Below are 14,172 nucleotides of genomic sequence, written 5' to 3'. Positions count from 1 at the left end.
AGGACATCTGGGCCTGAATCTTTAACTTCTGCAGAGAGACACTGCCATACTTTGTTGCTCCGGAAGGCCATAAAGTAAAGTAATAAGGAGCACTCCAAGTCTTGATTAAGCAAAAGTAGTTGAGGAGATGAATCAACATGTTTTTTAAAAAAATGCTCTCAGCTGCACCAGATACATTTTTAATGATTCCAGAGAACTCACCTACATGAGCCAAAGGTTGGATATGACCCAGAGTCAAACTTATCCATATGCAGTGAACGCCAACATATTTCTTTACAGACTGGTTTCCACTTCAGTGTAGGCAGTGCTTTGCTCCTGCCACACTCAACACAACTCCCTGTCTCTGTACAGGCTGACAAAACACTAGAGTGGCAAAGAGGATGAATACTTGTTTAATTTCATCAGCTCATTCCAGTAAGTCTCACACAGTCACTATGAAAACCAAGAATGACAAGTGTTATCAGTGACAGTAGGGGGCCCCTAGGATGCACAGGGGTCTGGAGCATTCAGCATAAGAGAAGAACTGGACCTGTTCAACCAGGAAAAGACTCAAGGAATGAAATCTGTTTTCAGTCTCTGAATATTTAACTGGTCATTATAGAAAATGCTGAGATAGGCTTCTCAGTGGTGCAACAGAAAAGGAACAATGAAGGACCATCATGAAATAGTGCAGCACTCTGGGCAATCTCTGCCCTTGGAGAGATTCTACACACAAGCGCACACAGCACTGAGCAACCTGACCCAGCTTTGAGGATGTCTCTGTCTTGAGCTGAAGATGGACTAGATGGCACCAACAGGTCTCCTCTAACCTAAATTATTCTACAGTTCTAAATTCAAACTTACATGAAAGCTTACACGTTGTCCTGATGGAAACAGAGAAAGAAATGGTGGTAAGTTCTGCACAGGCCGTGCATGGGATTAAAAATTTAAAAAACGCTAATCAAAGGGAATGAGGGAAATAATTATTTGCTTCCATTTTCAGTAAATCCATGCAAGTCCTTTATAATATGGAAGGGAAAAAAAAGTCCTATTATTCTTCAAAACATGAAGAAATCAGCCTGATACACTGTCCTTCCCTGTTTCTTGGAACAATGTTGGCTTATTTCTTTTTTCACTGTTTTAAACAGAACAAGAAGATGTTGGAATTTACTCTGCAAAAGCAAAGGAGATGATGAAAAAACATCTTTAGGTCAATAATTCTTTGGGTTCAGACTAAACATTTTGCACTTTCAGGTCTCAAATGGACAAAATACACTGTTGGAGTGTACAAAATGACACTTCTATTAAGCCTTCTGCATTTGTGTGTAGGCATCTGTTGCACAGGCAGCAAGCATAAGGCTTGAGAAACTGAACATGCATACACCCTTGCTAAATCTTAACATAAAGTCAGTGTCAGGAACTTCCTCTGTTGGATATTGTAGGTGTGCTGAAATAGTTGCCACTTAATTAGCCACAAAACTTGCAGTATCAGCAAAATAGAAGCATCAATTTGTGCAGACCACAGCTAGGTCAGCCAGGAATTTTATGATCACAGGTCAGATCTGTTGCCAGCATAGCTAGATAGATTCCCTCAAAACAAGTAAAAAAATGATTTCTGATTCTGAAGAGATACTGGGAAGTAAAAGTTGTTCTTACATCAGAATATACGTACACACACAACCAGTTGTGATTTGCAGAAAATCATGCAACTAGCTATGACTAAATTCAGTCCCATACAAAGCAACTAGCTATGACTAAATTCAGTCCCATACAGTTCAGAGACCATATAGCATTAAATCTTGTGCTAGCATGGTGAACTGGATTGCACTTAACCAGCAGAGCCAAATTCTGCTGCCAGTAAAAAAAGAAAAAAGACAAACAGGAAATCCTTTAAATGATACGTGTTAAGAGTCATTTGATAACAAATTCATCACAATTTGTGAAAGAGATAAAGGTTAAATACTGTGATGGATGTAATCGCTGCTCTCAGTGTGTGGCTCTGATCCGAATTATTTTATTCAGACTGAACTCCTACACGATTCAACTCAAGATCAGGTTTTGTATTAAAACAACTCAAAACATTTAAAATAAATAAATAAATAAAGACAACAAGAGTAAACATAACCCAGGTGGGAATCTGGCTGACCCTGATTTGTGTACCTTTCTTTCTGCTATGTGGCAGTCCACTACATGTCAGTGAGATTACTAATAGAGTAAAATAACTCTCGGTAGGTGTATGAATCACATAAAAGCCTGTGCTGGGGAAGGACCTTTCCCCTGGTTTATCCAATACATATGATACATATAATCATTGCCTTTTCTGATGCAGGCAGTGAGAAAGGAAGAATTCTGTTATTCCTACGCTTGTCAAAGACTAAAGGATCAGTAAGATCCCAAGTGGGAGTATAGGCATTTTTATGTGTCTCTGGTACAATTAGCTACTGCAGAATTTATGGACCAAGCAACACCACACATTTAAATATGCTGAATTAGAAAACAACCCATTGTTTTGAAATTGAGCTGTTTACTACAAGTCAGGTTTATGTGACACAAATAGTAACTGGATTTCATATTTAACAGCATATACGCTCTTCTAATAGATATAAGATACTAACCATAAATCCTACACATTTGCCATTTTTTACTACTTCTATTAAAACATTGTGTAACTGAGTGTTGATTTTTGTCCATATTTGAACCATTAGTCTTTTCTTATTTTTCAGTATATGCAAAGAAATAAATCAGTCTTTGATTTCCCTTTTAATTCTAAATAGGTAGCCCCACTGAAAGTTAAATTCTCTTCTAAAGGAGCTGATCTTAATCAACCACAGCATCACTTTAGTCTTATACCAGCATTATCTTATGGGTACTGGACCCTTCTACTTTGTTGTTTACTAAAATGCCAGTACTCTAAGACTGAGCTATTTAATTTTCATGGAATCACAGATTATATAAAGGTAATGAAGCCATCTGTTTGGGTTCAATTTATATTAGCGCGGATGTGTTTTCTTGCCTTACTGACATGAAGTAATGATAATCTTTTTTAAGACTGCATATGTGAAAGACTTTTTTAATCTTAGTTCCCAAGTAACACAAAAAAGGATATTGCAAAGAAAACACGATGTCTTCCTAACATTTGTGTTTCATTGTGAAAAAACATCTACAAAGAAAATCTATACATACTCCATTTTGGACAGATAGACTCTTACAGAGACTGTAGTAAAACAAAGGAACTTAACTAGCACTTTTTGATTTTGAACAAACACTGATTGTCTGTCAGACTTCTATTTTTACCAGCATCCCACTACATTTAGATGTACGATTAAGTGAATGCAAAGTTTCCCACTGGTTACTCTCATTCCCTGTAATGGATGTTCAGTCTGCACATGTGTTAGTGTTACCTGAATGCCTTTTACATGTCTCTATTTTAGATTCAGTTCAACAATTCTGCTGCTGTGCATTAGACTAGTCAGATGTTAAATTCTTCTCTTTTGAGCATAAAAGCAGTAGGATAGGGATAGGAAAAAAAAAAAAAGTGCTCTCCCTGTTTACTTTGCTAACACTGTAAGTACCAGACAATCTGTGATTAGGATGAAAACCCCATTTTTTCCTGGGCCACTGTAAACACAATCCTTCTCTTCTGCAATGCACAGCGTACAGTGACAATAATGAAAAGATGGTAGTAAATACCCAAAAGGTTATTTACAGGAAAAACTCACCCATATGGAAGCCTTCAGTCAGCTGGGAACCACTGAAGCAATCTCCACCGAGGAGCAATCTCCAAGAGAGATGCTGCCTTAGTGATGGTCAGCTCTTAAATGAGGTCTAGAGGAGATGGAGTCAAGCTCCACCCCTTCTGGGAGCACAGCTAAATTACTCTCACCTGTGCTCTCACAGCTGACCCAACACTTGCCTCAGCTGATTAATCAGAAGTTCAAGCTGTTCCCCATACACACAGACATACACCCCTGCCCAGGTGGAAGGCTTTACACTTTGCGTTATGCCTCACCCAGTTAGGCCTTGGAGAGTTCTTATTTTACTAGAGATGGCACTGAATGAAGATTCAGACAACACACTATGTCTTCATGGAGTAATCCAAAAGGTTGCTCTCAGTTCTTGCCTGGAGTCTCTTCAGTAAGTGGAGGGATATATCTTTCCTGAGTTTACATTACAACTTCAGTCCTACAAACACTTCTGATACCACATATTAAAGAGCAATCCAACAACATTATTACACAGTGTATGACAGTATAAGCCTTTGGTAGGAAGGGCACATACCAGTTGACATTAACAAACAGATATTGGTACAAAAGCTTTGAGTAAAACTTGAAATTGGATTCTATAAAGGGGAAGATGATACCCCACAATTTACTGCTCATGAAAATAGATCCTGCTGAAAAGCAACTTAGCAGCCTTGATACTGAATAGGGACTCCTTTAAAATATACTTCTCAGGGGGATACAACTTAAATTATTCTTCAGAAAAGCCCTCTGAGTGGAAACTAGGTCTAAACAGCACAATTCAAGTTGAAACATTGATGAAAATACTCCATCCTCAAGTTCACCATTCATTCTGCAACCTGTAAGCATGTGTTCTCGACTCCAAATATTTCTCAGAGCTCCCTCCTCTCCATCCTGCCATATTTCTCTTCTGACTCTTAGAGATGTGACTAGGTAAGACAACACACAAATAGCAGAAGTTTGTCAGCTAACATTTGCTTTAATTCCCTCCCAGTCTGTTTTTCAGTTTAGCTGTCAAATCAACCAAGATTTTTGGCCAATTTGTGAATTGCCATTTGTTTTTACCCTAAAATGGAACTTTGCACCAAAGATGCTGGCACTCTGCTTCAAACAAATATAATCTTGGATTGGTTATACAAGCAAACATAACACCAGGGTGGTGTTAAGAATAAAACCCTCTTCAGCTCTGCAAAACATCAGCAAGGCTTGCCTTCTCTGAAACATGCTTTTCAGATCCATGAGATGCAGATATCATAGGAAGTTTTTCTGTTGTTTTTTTGTTTGTTTGTTTCTTTTTAATATAAGCAGGAGCAGAGAGCAGAAGTACAAAAGTGCTATGGTACAAACAGCATCTTGCATTGGGAGTAACAGCACTGCTGGGCTACATTCTAATAAAATCAGTTGGGTAAAATTCCTGTGGATCTAACTGGAGCTTCCTACAAAAACAGTGCTTGTGAACATATCCCACTGCAGAATGCTTCAGCTTACACATTTGATTTTTATGCACTGGCATCTTTAACTACAACATAAACGTACTGTACTGCCTATGCAGTATTCTGCCACTTTATTCTCAGCTTCCTATCACTGAGTGGGCCTTGCTCTGCCCTTCAGACCCTAAAATAATTGTCAGGTTCCATCTTACCTCAAATGCAGAACAGAAGGCAAATTAATAAAAAACAACAACAAAAACAACAGCAACAAAAAAATCCTTCAGTAGAAAGCTTGCAATGTTTGGAGTCTTTTTTTGTAAACTGCTTTGATGTTTAAGTTTGTAATAACTTGTTTAGAAAACCCTGAAAGAACAGAGAAAGGAAGGAACAAACAGCAAGGAAGGAATGACTGGAGAAGAAAAAAAAGGAAGATGGGAGGTGAACAAACATGAAAGATAAAGCAACTGTTCTGATAGGATGAATTCTGCCCACATTTCTGCTGAGAATTAAGTAGGGCAACACATAGAGATGAGCTATCAACAAGTCACATTTTAGCAGTCTGCAAGACTGTCACATCATAAGGAATTCGTTCACTTCTTTACTAATTAATCCAAAAGAGACTTCACAGAACAGAGAGGAAAGAGTGTAGTATTTCTTAAATTCAAAGGAACTTCCTCGCACTGTCATACTTCTACAGTTATTGAAATCCAAATTCCACAGTTTGAATTCCTATCACAAAACATTAGATTCATTTTTGGATCTCATCCAGACATCTTCTCACCTGGAAAATGATCTCTTTCTGTTGTGGTTGTTTCCCACTTGCCATTTCTCATACAATGAATCTGCACCTTTTATGCTTCCTAAATGTGGTCCCACAATGACAGTGCTGTGGTTGCAGCATCTTGCTGTTCCTGCTCTGGAGTTTCTTTTGTCTTTCATCACATGCTTTTCTCCCTGTGTGCTTCTCCCCTTATCAAGGCCAGCTTTGGATACCACTGCCCTAAGCCAGCACCACACCAACCTGCTTCTGAACTGAGCCCTGCTCCTTTCCACTCTTCAGGCCTGAGTTTACCATTACCATTTTATTTTTCCGTTGTTCCACCTTTTGATCCTAGTATTACTGTTGTTCTTGTGATACCAGTGTGCTCAGCAGAAATTTGAGCAAAATGAAACGATTGGTTAATTATGTCTTCAATTAGCCTCATTAAGCTTTCCATATGTAAAAACAGGCATAATATTTGTCCTGTACCTAAAATTACTGATAAATTTACTCCGACAAAATGATTTCATGCTTCCAGCATATAACTCATGTGTGTGCTGTAACTATGCCATTTTTTGAAATATTTCTGGAAAAATAAGAGTTTCTGTTTGTTAACTAAGACTATAAATTATTTTTCAAATGGTTTGTTTTAGTGACAATCCAAGACTTTGGCAAGCCTTCCTCTTCTCTTTTGTATTGTAGATAAAGAGAATTGATTGCAGCTCATGGACTGTATTACTGGGCTCTGTATCACTAAGAACAACAGATTTAAGTCTTTTAGGTGCAATAAATAAATAAATAAAAATGAGGTGAAAGAGACTCCAAGCTGAGAACTTGTAAGATAGAATGATACAAAGATAATAACAGATATTCAAAATGTTATTTATAAGGAAAGACTCACTGATATGGATGCCTTTGCTGGGAAATGCTGAGGCAATCTCCACCAAGGAGCAACCTCCAAGAGAGATGCTGCCTTAGTGGTGGTCAGCTCTTAAATGAGTTCTAAAGGAGGTGGAGTCAAGTTCCACCCCCTTCCAGGAGCACAGCTAAATTACTCTCACCTGTGCTCTCACAGCTGACCCAACACTTGCCTCAGCTGATTAATCAGAGGTTCAGGCTGTGATTACCAACTTCCCATACAGAACTGAAGAAAGCATCAAAAGAATGAATCAGCTACAGAGGCAAGGAGAATGAAACAGGGGAAACTATCTGGGAGGACTAGGAACTTTTTATTGGAAAAAAAATAAAAGGTGGTTTGAAAAAAAGAAGAGAAACAACAGAGAAGTAGTAGCAGGGTACCGGGAGTCAGAGTCTTGAAAAGTGGTCCAGTCCTTCTTCCTGTCTCTGTCCAAAGAAAGGCTCTGAACTCCCCCATTGCCCTACCACCATTCTTAGTTGGTGCAGTGTTGTTTAGATGTTTTCAAAGTGCTTGTCCACACCAGTCCTCAGTTCTGCGGTGTCTTATAGATGCTCCTCTGCTACACATACAGAGGAATATTACTGAGAAAACAAAAAAAGGTGGAGCAGCCAAGAAGAAGAATGGGCTACTTCCCACATTGGCTTTCTCATTGCACAAATGGAACATGAGAAATGTGTTACATGCATCTTTATCATATGACTATGTTTCAAGCAACACTCAAACAGATGGATAAACTCCAATAAACTGGGACTCCGCATTACAAAACTATACATCTGCTTTTCCAAGTACATCATTAGTTTAAGATTCTGGCAAATATTGAGTAACCAGCTATTCATCAGATCAGGATAAATAAGCTCATATTCAAGAGAAGCACAGGCTCAGCACCATACAGCATGGATGCTGGAGAGTTTTCCCTAAACCCTCCTGAAACCCAGCGTTTGAAACATTCAGGACTGGAAACTCCAAGCAGCTGACCTTGCAGCCAAGCCCAATGAACAAAACCAGGAAAACGCTCCCCAAGCAAAACATTCTCCATCCTGAAGCAGTAGAGCCATCTGCTACCCTTCTCCCACACTACTCTTCAATCCCTGATTTGAGTAGAAGGACTGGCATAGCAATCAGCGCCTTCTGCCATTGGTTTTGGTAGGGTGCATATATACTGTGCATATCTTAGGCAGGTGGAAGAATCCACTTGCTATCTCCAGGTGAGTTCAGAGAACCACAGTTGACTTCCTGGAGGAAGCTGCATGGGTGAACTGGAGGCTTCAAATGTATTTGGTGCTTGGAAACATGGCAAAACATTCCCTCATTTCTTTACAAGATTAGTTAAGTAAAAGGAGATGCCAAAGCTACTCAGAACCAGGTAACTGATACTCCAGCATCTCTTCCATATGCAACATTTAAGCCTCACTTTTAGTTGTGTCACAGTATGAAGGCAGCAGAGCAGCTGTGGACCACTCATGGTAAGCCTATGGAACACCAGTCATGGGCAGACCTTGGTTCAGGAGCACTAGTTCTTTGATCGTACAAAAAGAAAGGATCTGCCGGATAGGCAAGACATAGTAAAGAAGGAGTTGATACCCAAGCCCAGCAAGTAGCAACAGATATTTTTTTCTTTTTTACTTCTCAGTGAAATGCATGAGTTAACAGACAAATCTCAAGAAACCACTTGCACAGATAAGACCTGAGGGACAGGCATACACCCAAGAACTAAAAAAGGAGATGGGAAAAAAAATGAAAGTGAGAAGATGAAACTGTCCAGCAAGAAGAGAAGAATGGGTCACCTTGATATTGTTTATATTTTGGTCAGCGAATGTGGTAATATTGATTCCCATAAAACTGAGGAAACAGCACTTTTATGCTGTTTTTGATGATTTGATGGAAGCTAAGTAACAAGGAGGAAGATATGGTGACTTACAGCATTATGGCTGTTATTGTGTATGGGAAGAAAACTGAAAACAAGGAAACTGATTTCCTTACTTTGTGTAACAAGAAAATATTCACAAAGGAATGTAACAGGAAGGAGCTCTGGTCATTTATTCTCCTATTTCTTACACATTTGGCAGCCAGACAACTGGAATCTACCTCTATGTTTTACACTGCATATTAGAAACCAAAACGATCAAAAGCAATTAATATTTTAAGAGTGGCTACTCTTTGGGCTGGTTGGAAGGGTCATGTGGTAGCTTCAGTCAGATTGAAGGGCACACAGACAGTGTGTATCAGAAAACCACTCATAAATTTTGAGGCAAAAAGAGAACGCACTCTCTGTATCAAGGAAAGATGGTGAATAAGGGGCTTAAATTGCAAACAATGACATTTTTATTAAGTGAAAATAGAACTTTCTGACTGGGGTTACCTAAGCAATGGCATAGATAATTTTAGGGTAATTGCAGAATCTCCAACATTAGGTACTTTTAAAAGCAGACAAAAAAAGCATCACTATGGAATAATTTAAGTACAACTGATTCTGCTTTGGTTTAGAAAAGTGGGCCAGATGACCACGCATGCTCCCTCTTTTCTGCAATTTCTTTGACAGAGAGAGAAAAAAAAAAGATAAGCAAGTTCAAGCTTTTTATGCTAGACTTTGAAGCTAGAAAAATCAGGGCTGCATAGTTTAGACCATGGCATTCATTATTGACTTCTGATTGGTTTTATTTGCCAACAAACAAATAGCTTAACAAACAACTCTTGACAAATTAAAGTGCCTCTTTTTTGCATGTGCCTGTGTCAATAAAGACCTCCAGATGTTGGGGGTCTGTCAGAACACTGTAATGGGTTCGGTGTATTATATATAAGAGGCCAAGGTTCTAAACCACTATACAGTAATTTTCATTCATGAGCCAGAGGTTGCTAGAGCTACATCGTCACACTTGCAGGCAGGCAAAATATACATTACATGTCTTTCATGAATGCATTCCAAATGCAGATCCCCATTCGGAAAGAGCATGCCCATCTGAGCCATTGCTGCAGTTACAAAAGAACATGAAGTTGGGCCAGAATTGTCAAAGTACCTTCTTGGGAGTTATCTTTCAATCTATGGCAACTCCTCCTTTGCAATAACTTTAAGCAGTAGTTACTCATCCAAAGGTCCTAAAGCACTTATTACTTTAACTTTTGGTGTAACTATATAGTCAGCTAACAGGAAACTGGACATCTAATGGCATAGCACTCAAAATCTACTTCAGCTCCCAGGAGCGGGCCTTACTGAACTCAGATGTGTTGTGACAACTCTGAGTCTGTGCAGCTAAAGGTGTTAGGTTATGATGGGGAGGTATGAGTGGTAACTAAAGTTTCAAATTGGGTTGTCAGTTTTAGTTCAAGCTTTTAGAGGAATCCAAGGAAACAAACTCAGTGTTTTCATCCAAATCAACTTGTCCTCGGGACTGACTGAGCCAGAGTCAGTTACAAATACATCTGTTCAGTTTTCAGTATAAGCAGACATTTAAGCACATCAGTGTTTCATTTACTTTTATGACTAGCATGTAGGCTCCTGAATTGTTCTGATGCTTTTAAAACACTAAACCAGATCCTTCAGCTGACTGAAGGCAGCAGATGCTGCAAGCTCAGCACGACTATGCTTCCCAAATAGTGGGGGGAAAGTCATTGAAGTAATGCAGGGAAGAACAGTGTAGTTTGGTGTATGGGGCATTCTTGCATAAGAATAAAGTTGCCACAGCACACATGCTACTGCAAGGACTGCATTCCAGTTGACATGGAAAAAAAAAATAAAATGGATTGACCAATAATCATTTCTGGTTGTACAAATCCTGTCTCATTTTGAGAACTGTCCTGGTCCAGCCCAGTTTGAACAATCACCTTCTTCTTTTCATTAGCACTCTAAGCTCATGATTTCATTCTTCCCTTAATTTAGGCTATTTTGTAATTTCACTGACACACCAAACCTTTGCTACATTTATCTTACTCATTTCCATAGTGTAAATGAATTTACAAATTTTCTGGAACCCTACAAGGAAAAAAGAACATTATTAATGTTACCAAGTCTACTATTAAAATAACAGAATTATACTGCATCGCAGATGAATAGTAATTGATTTTATTTAAACTAGGAGAATAGCATCAAATGACACAACCGTGGAACTCTCAGATTAAGCACTTCTAATGCAAGACAGCTAGATTTGTCCAATATGATTTGTTTCTCCGTCAGTTATTTAGCTTTTGTCATATAAATAGTAAGCAGTCATGTATATGGGTATGTACTCTACCTAGACCACACAACTAAAATTTCTCCTGGATGGCAAAGAAATGAAGATAATGGGTGCATTATTACATAAACAGTTCCCATAGATGAAGGTTCGTATATTGTAGCCATTCCATATTCTTAATGTAGCTGCCACACAATAGCAAATAATAGAAACTATTTATAAATGCACTATAAACCCAGTTGACTGTAAGAACACATTAAGAAAACTGCAGGTGCTCAAATCCAATATAAGTAACAAGATAAAACAACTCAGAATGTGTTTAAAATCTCTTTAAGCCAGCATGGTATTACGTACTCATCACAGAGCCATCCTGTTCACACCATCAAATACCAGACTTTTAATTCCTGGACTTCTGAGTCTTGAAATTTAATCAACCCAATAATAAGCTTTTCTCTATATATACAAATATGAGTATGAGTATGAGCTGCATTTGCCACAACACCAGAACCTCAAGTATTCAAGTCAAGGTGTGCTTTGTATGTTTCTGCAGATCTGTGGCTGAACGGACACACCTGGAAGCAGTACATATGATTTTAAGACCTACACCTATGATTAACCAGATTGTTAACAGGAACAATACCAGCAAACAACACCGAAACAAAGCCTGCAGGAAACAAATGGCATTTGTAGGTCTGTTCCAAGTACTGACCCTGCTGAATGTACATAATAAAAATCTCCAAATCTCTTCAAAATATTAAAGAATTGGTGTTTTATCTGAAAACAGACACAGTCAAAACCTTCAAGAAAGGATATACATCACAACTTTTGTATTGAAAACGTCCAGTACTTTATGACCTTGTGAGCCAGGTAGGGAGCATTCGAAAGAGCATGCCCATCACCTGCCTGTAACAATCTCAACAATCAGATTCATAAATAATGATATGACCGCATTTAAGTCTTTTAACATATAAATTGTTATTTTTATCCCCTTAGAGCACGTCAGAGCTCAGCGCACTGTACAGAGGCAGCGAGGGATTTCTAGGCAGGGAGATATGAAAAACATCAGTCATAAAGTAATCTCTTCTAATTCTCCAGAGCCCTGTGACAACAACACACAACAACACAGAACGCCGGCTAGATGGGCACCGAGGCTTCATTAGCCCTCAGAAGGGCTGGCAGACCACTCGCTGACTGCTTTGAAGCTGAGAACAGCTTCATAACAACCTTGCTGATAGCCGATACGAATGCTACACACAGTCACATGCAAACGCTTTTCTGCTTGGTTTGATGCCTGTGTCCAAGGTCCTGTTCTGAGGCACAGAGCGGCTGAACACGCCTTGTAGCAGAAAGCTTACAGATATTGGTTTTTATTAGCAAAATAGAACCGAAAAATCTCTTAGAAACTTGAAAACCCTTCCGACTTCGCTTCTTACTCAGCTCCTAGAGAGCGCGCTGCAAGAAGAACCGGCACCGAGCTTCCTAAGCAGTAAACCCGCTCTGGCTACCCGACACTTCGGCCAACGCCACTGCATTCACAGCAGCTGTCCACAACTCCAGCAATTTCTGAGGAAGGCGGCGGGTTGCCCAAAGCCCCGCTCCTCTGGCCACGGCGTGCCACCGGCCAGGCCAGGGGAGCAGCGCTTTAGCCCGAGATGAGCAGGCGTGGATATTAAAGGAAAAGCAATCCTCTTAGGCAGCGTGTCTGCGGCGGCGAGATGAGGCGAACCTTACACGCACCAGCGGAGGAGGGCTGCAGCCCTGCGCCCGCCCGGCCTATACCCGCGGGTTGTCCCGCTGGACTCGGAGGGGACGACACGGGCGAGGGGACAGCGGCAGCGCGGCCGGGCCTGCGGCAGAGAGAGCGGCATCGCCACGGGCCGGGCAGGCAGCCGCTACCCGACCCGGCGCGGTGCCCGGAGCGCGAGGTGCGAGAGGGCCGAGCCCCCGGGGGGCTCCGGGCGCTGCTGCGGCGCGGTGAGAACCGGGGCGGTTACATAACGACGGCTCCGGCCGCCCGCTGCAGGGGGACACCGGAGCCTGCTTCGCTCCGCCCGCCCCTCGACCAGGCTGCCTCTCCCCGGTCAACCCCCCTCCCTCCCCGCCCCGCACCTTCTCCTGGGCGCGGTTGAGGCGTTTCTGGACGTTTTTGGCGAAGATGCCCGTCTTCATGTCGGCCATGGCTGGCGGCGGGGGGAGCGGGGTGGGGGAAGGCGGGCGAAGCAGAGCCCGACAGCGGCGAGCGGCGGCGAGCGGGGACGGATGGAGGGAGGGAGGGATGAAGGGAGGGAGGGCGAGGAAGAGGAGGAGGAGGAGGAGGAGGAGGAGGGCCTTAAAGACATGGCCGGGAGAGGCGGGGCTGCCGGCGCCTCAGGTGAGCGGTGGCCCCCGGAAGGCGGCCGTTGTCCCCCCGGGACGGGCGCTGTCCCCTCGCTGGGGCCTTTCCCCAGCACGAAGAAAAATACAGAAAGGAACAGGCAGGGGACACACAGCGGTTTCCAGAAGCTGCCCGGTGCCGCCCTGCTGGGGGTCTGCCGGTCTCCAGGCATCTGAGCATCCGTGGTTCAGCTCTGGGGGATGAGGGGAAATGGTTTCAGACTAACAAAGAGATTGAAACTGGAAATACAAGGAAAAAAGTTTTATATATATATATATATATATATAATATATATATATATATATATAACTTTTTAGTATATATATATATATAGTGATAAAGTGGTGGTGGATATAATAGTGATAAAGGTGGTGAAGCACTGGAACAGGTTGCCCAGAGATGTGGTGGATGCTTGGTCCCTGGAGATACTCAAGGTCAGGCTGGAGGGGAATGTGAGCAACCTGAGATGGCTGTAGGTGTCCCTGTCCATTGCAGGGGAGTTGAACTAGGTGACCTTCCAATTCAAATGATTCCATGATTCTATGGTTCTATGATAGTGGGGTGACAGAATGTCCAGACCCACACCCAGGGCTGGGCCAAGTGCAGCTGGTGACAGCATGCAGCTCAAAATCAGCCTTCCTAGCTACTGTGGTGCCAAATTCCCTGCTGGCATTTATTGCTGTTATCTGGCCAGGCACGGAGTTCCCTGAACCAGAGAGCAGAATGCGGTCACAAACACTGCAAAGCAAAACACTGTGGAGCTCCGGGCTCCAAGCCTGTGCTTGTGTTCTTCTATAGAGAGAT

General features: G+C 41.5%; 1 protein-coding gene across 3 annotated transcripts in view; it reads right to left on the bottom strand.

The window, feature by feature from the left end:
• AMPH (amphiphysin) overlaps positions 1-13,265 on the bottom strand; it is a 100,222-nt gene extending 86,957 nt beyond the window's left edge. For 2 of the 3 annotated variants that reach the window (XM_032442549.1, XM_015855004.2), the window contains exon 1: positions 13,104-13,265. In XM_032442549.1, coding sequence (XP_032298440.1) covers positions 13,104-13,172 — 69 coding nt within the window. In that variant the 5' untranslated portion in view covers positions 13,173-13,265. The remainder of the gene's footprint in view (positions 1-13,103) is intronic. The other variant, XM_015855003.2, reaches the window with a different exon arrangement.
• Positions 13,266-14,172: the final 907 nt, after the last annotated feature.

The sequence above is a fragment of the Coturnix japonica genome, chromosome 2, assembly GCF_001577835.2.
Source record: "Coturnix japonica isolate 7356 chromosome 2, Coturnix japonica 2.1, whole genome shotgun sequence".
Lineage (NCBI taxonomy): Eukaryota > Metazoa > Chordata > Aves > Galliformes > Phasianidae > Coturnix > Coturnix japonica.
The sequence above is the reverse complement of the archived record's forward strand: the minus strand, read 5'-3'. Positions and strand labels throughout refer to the sequence as shown.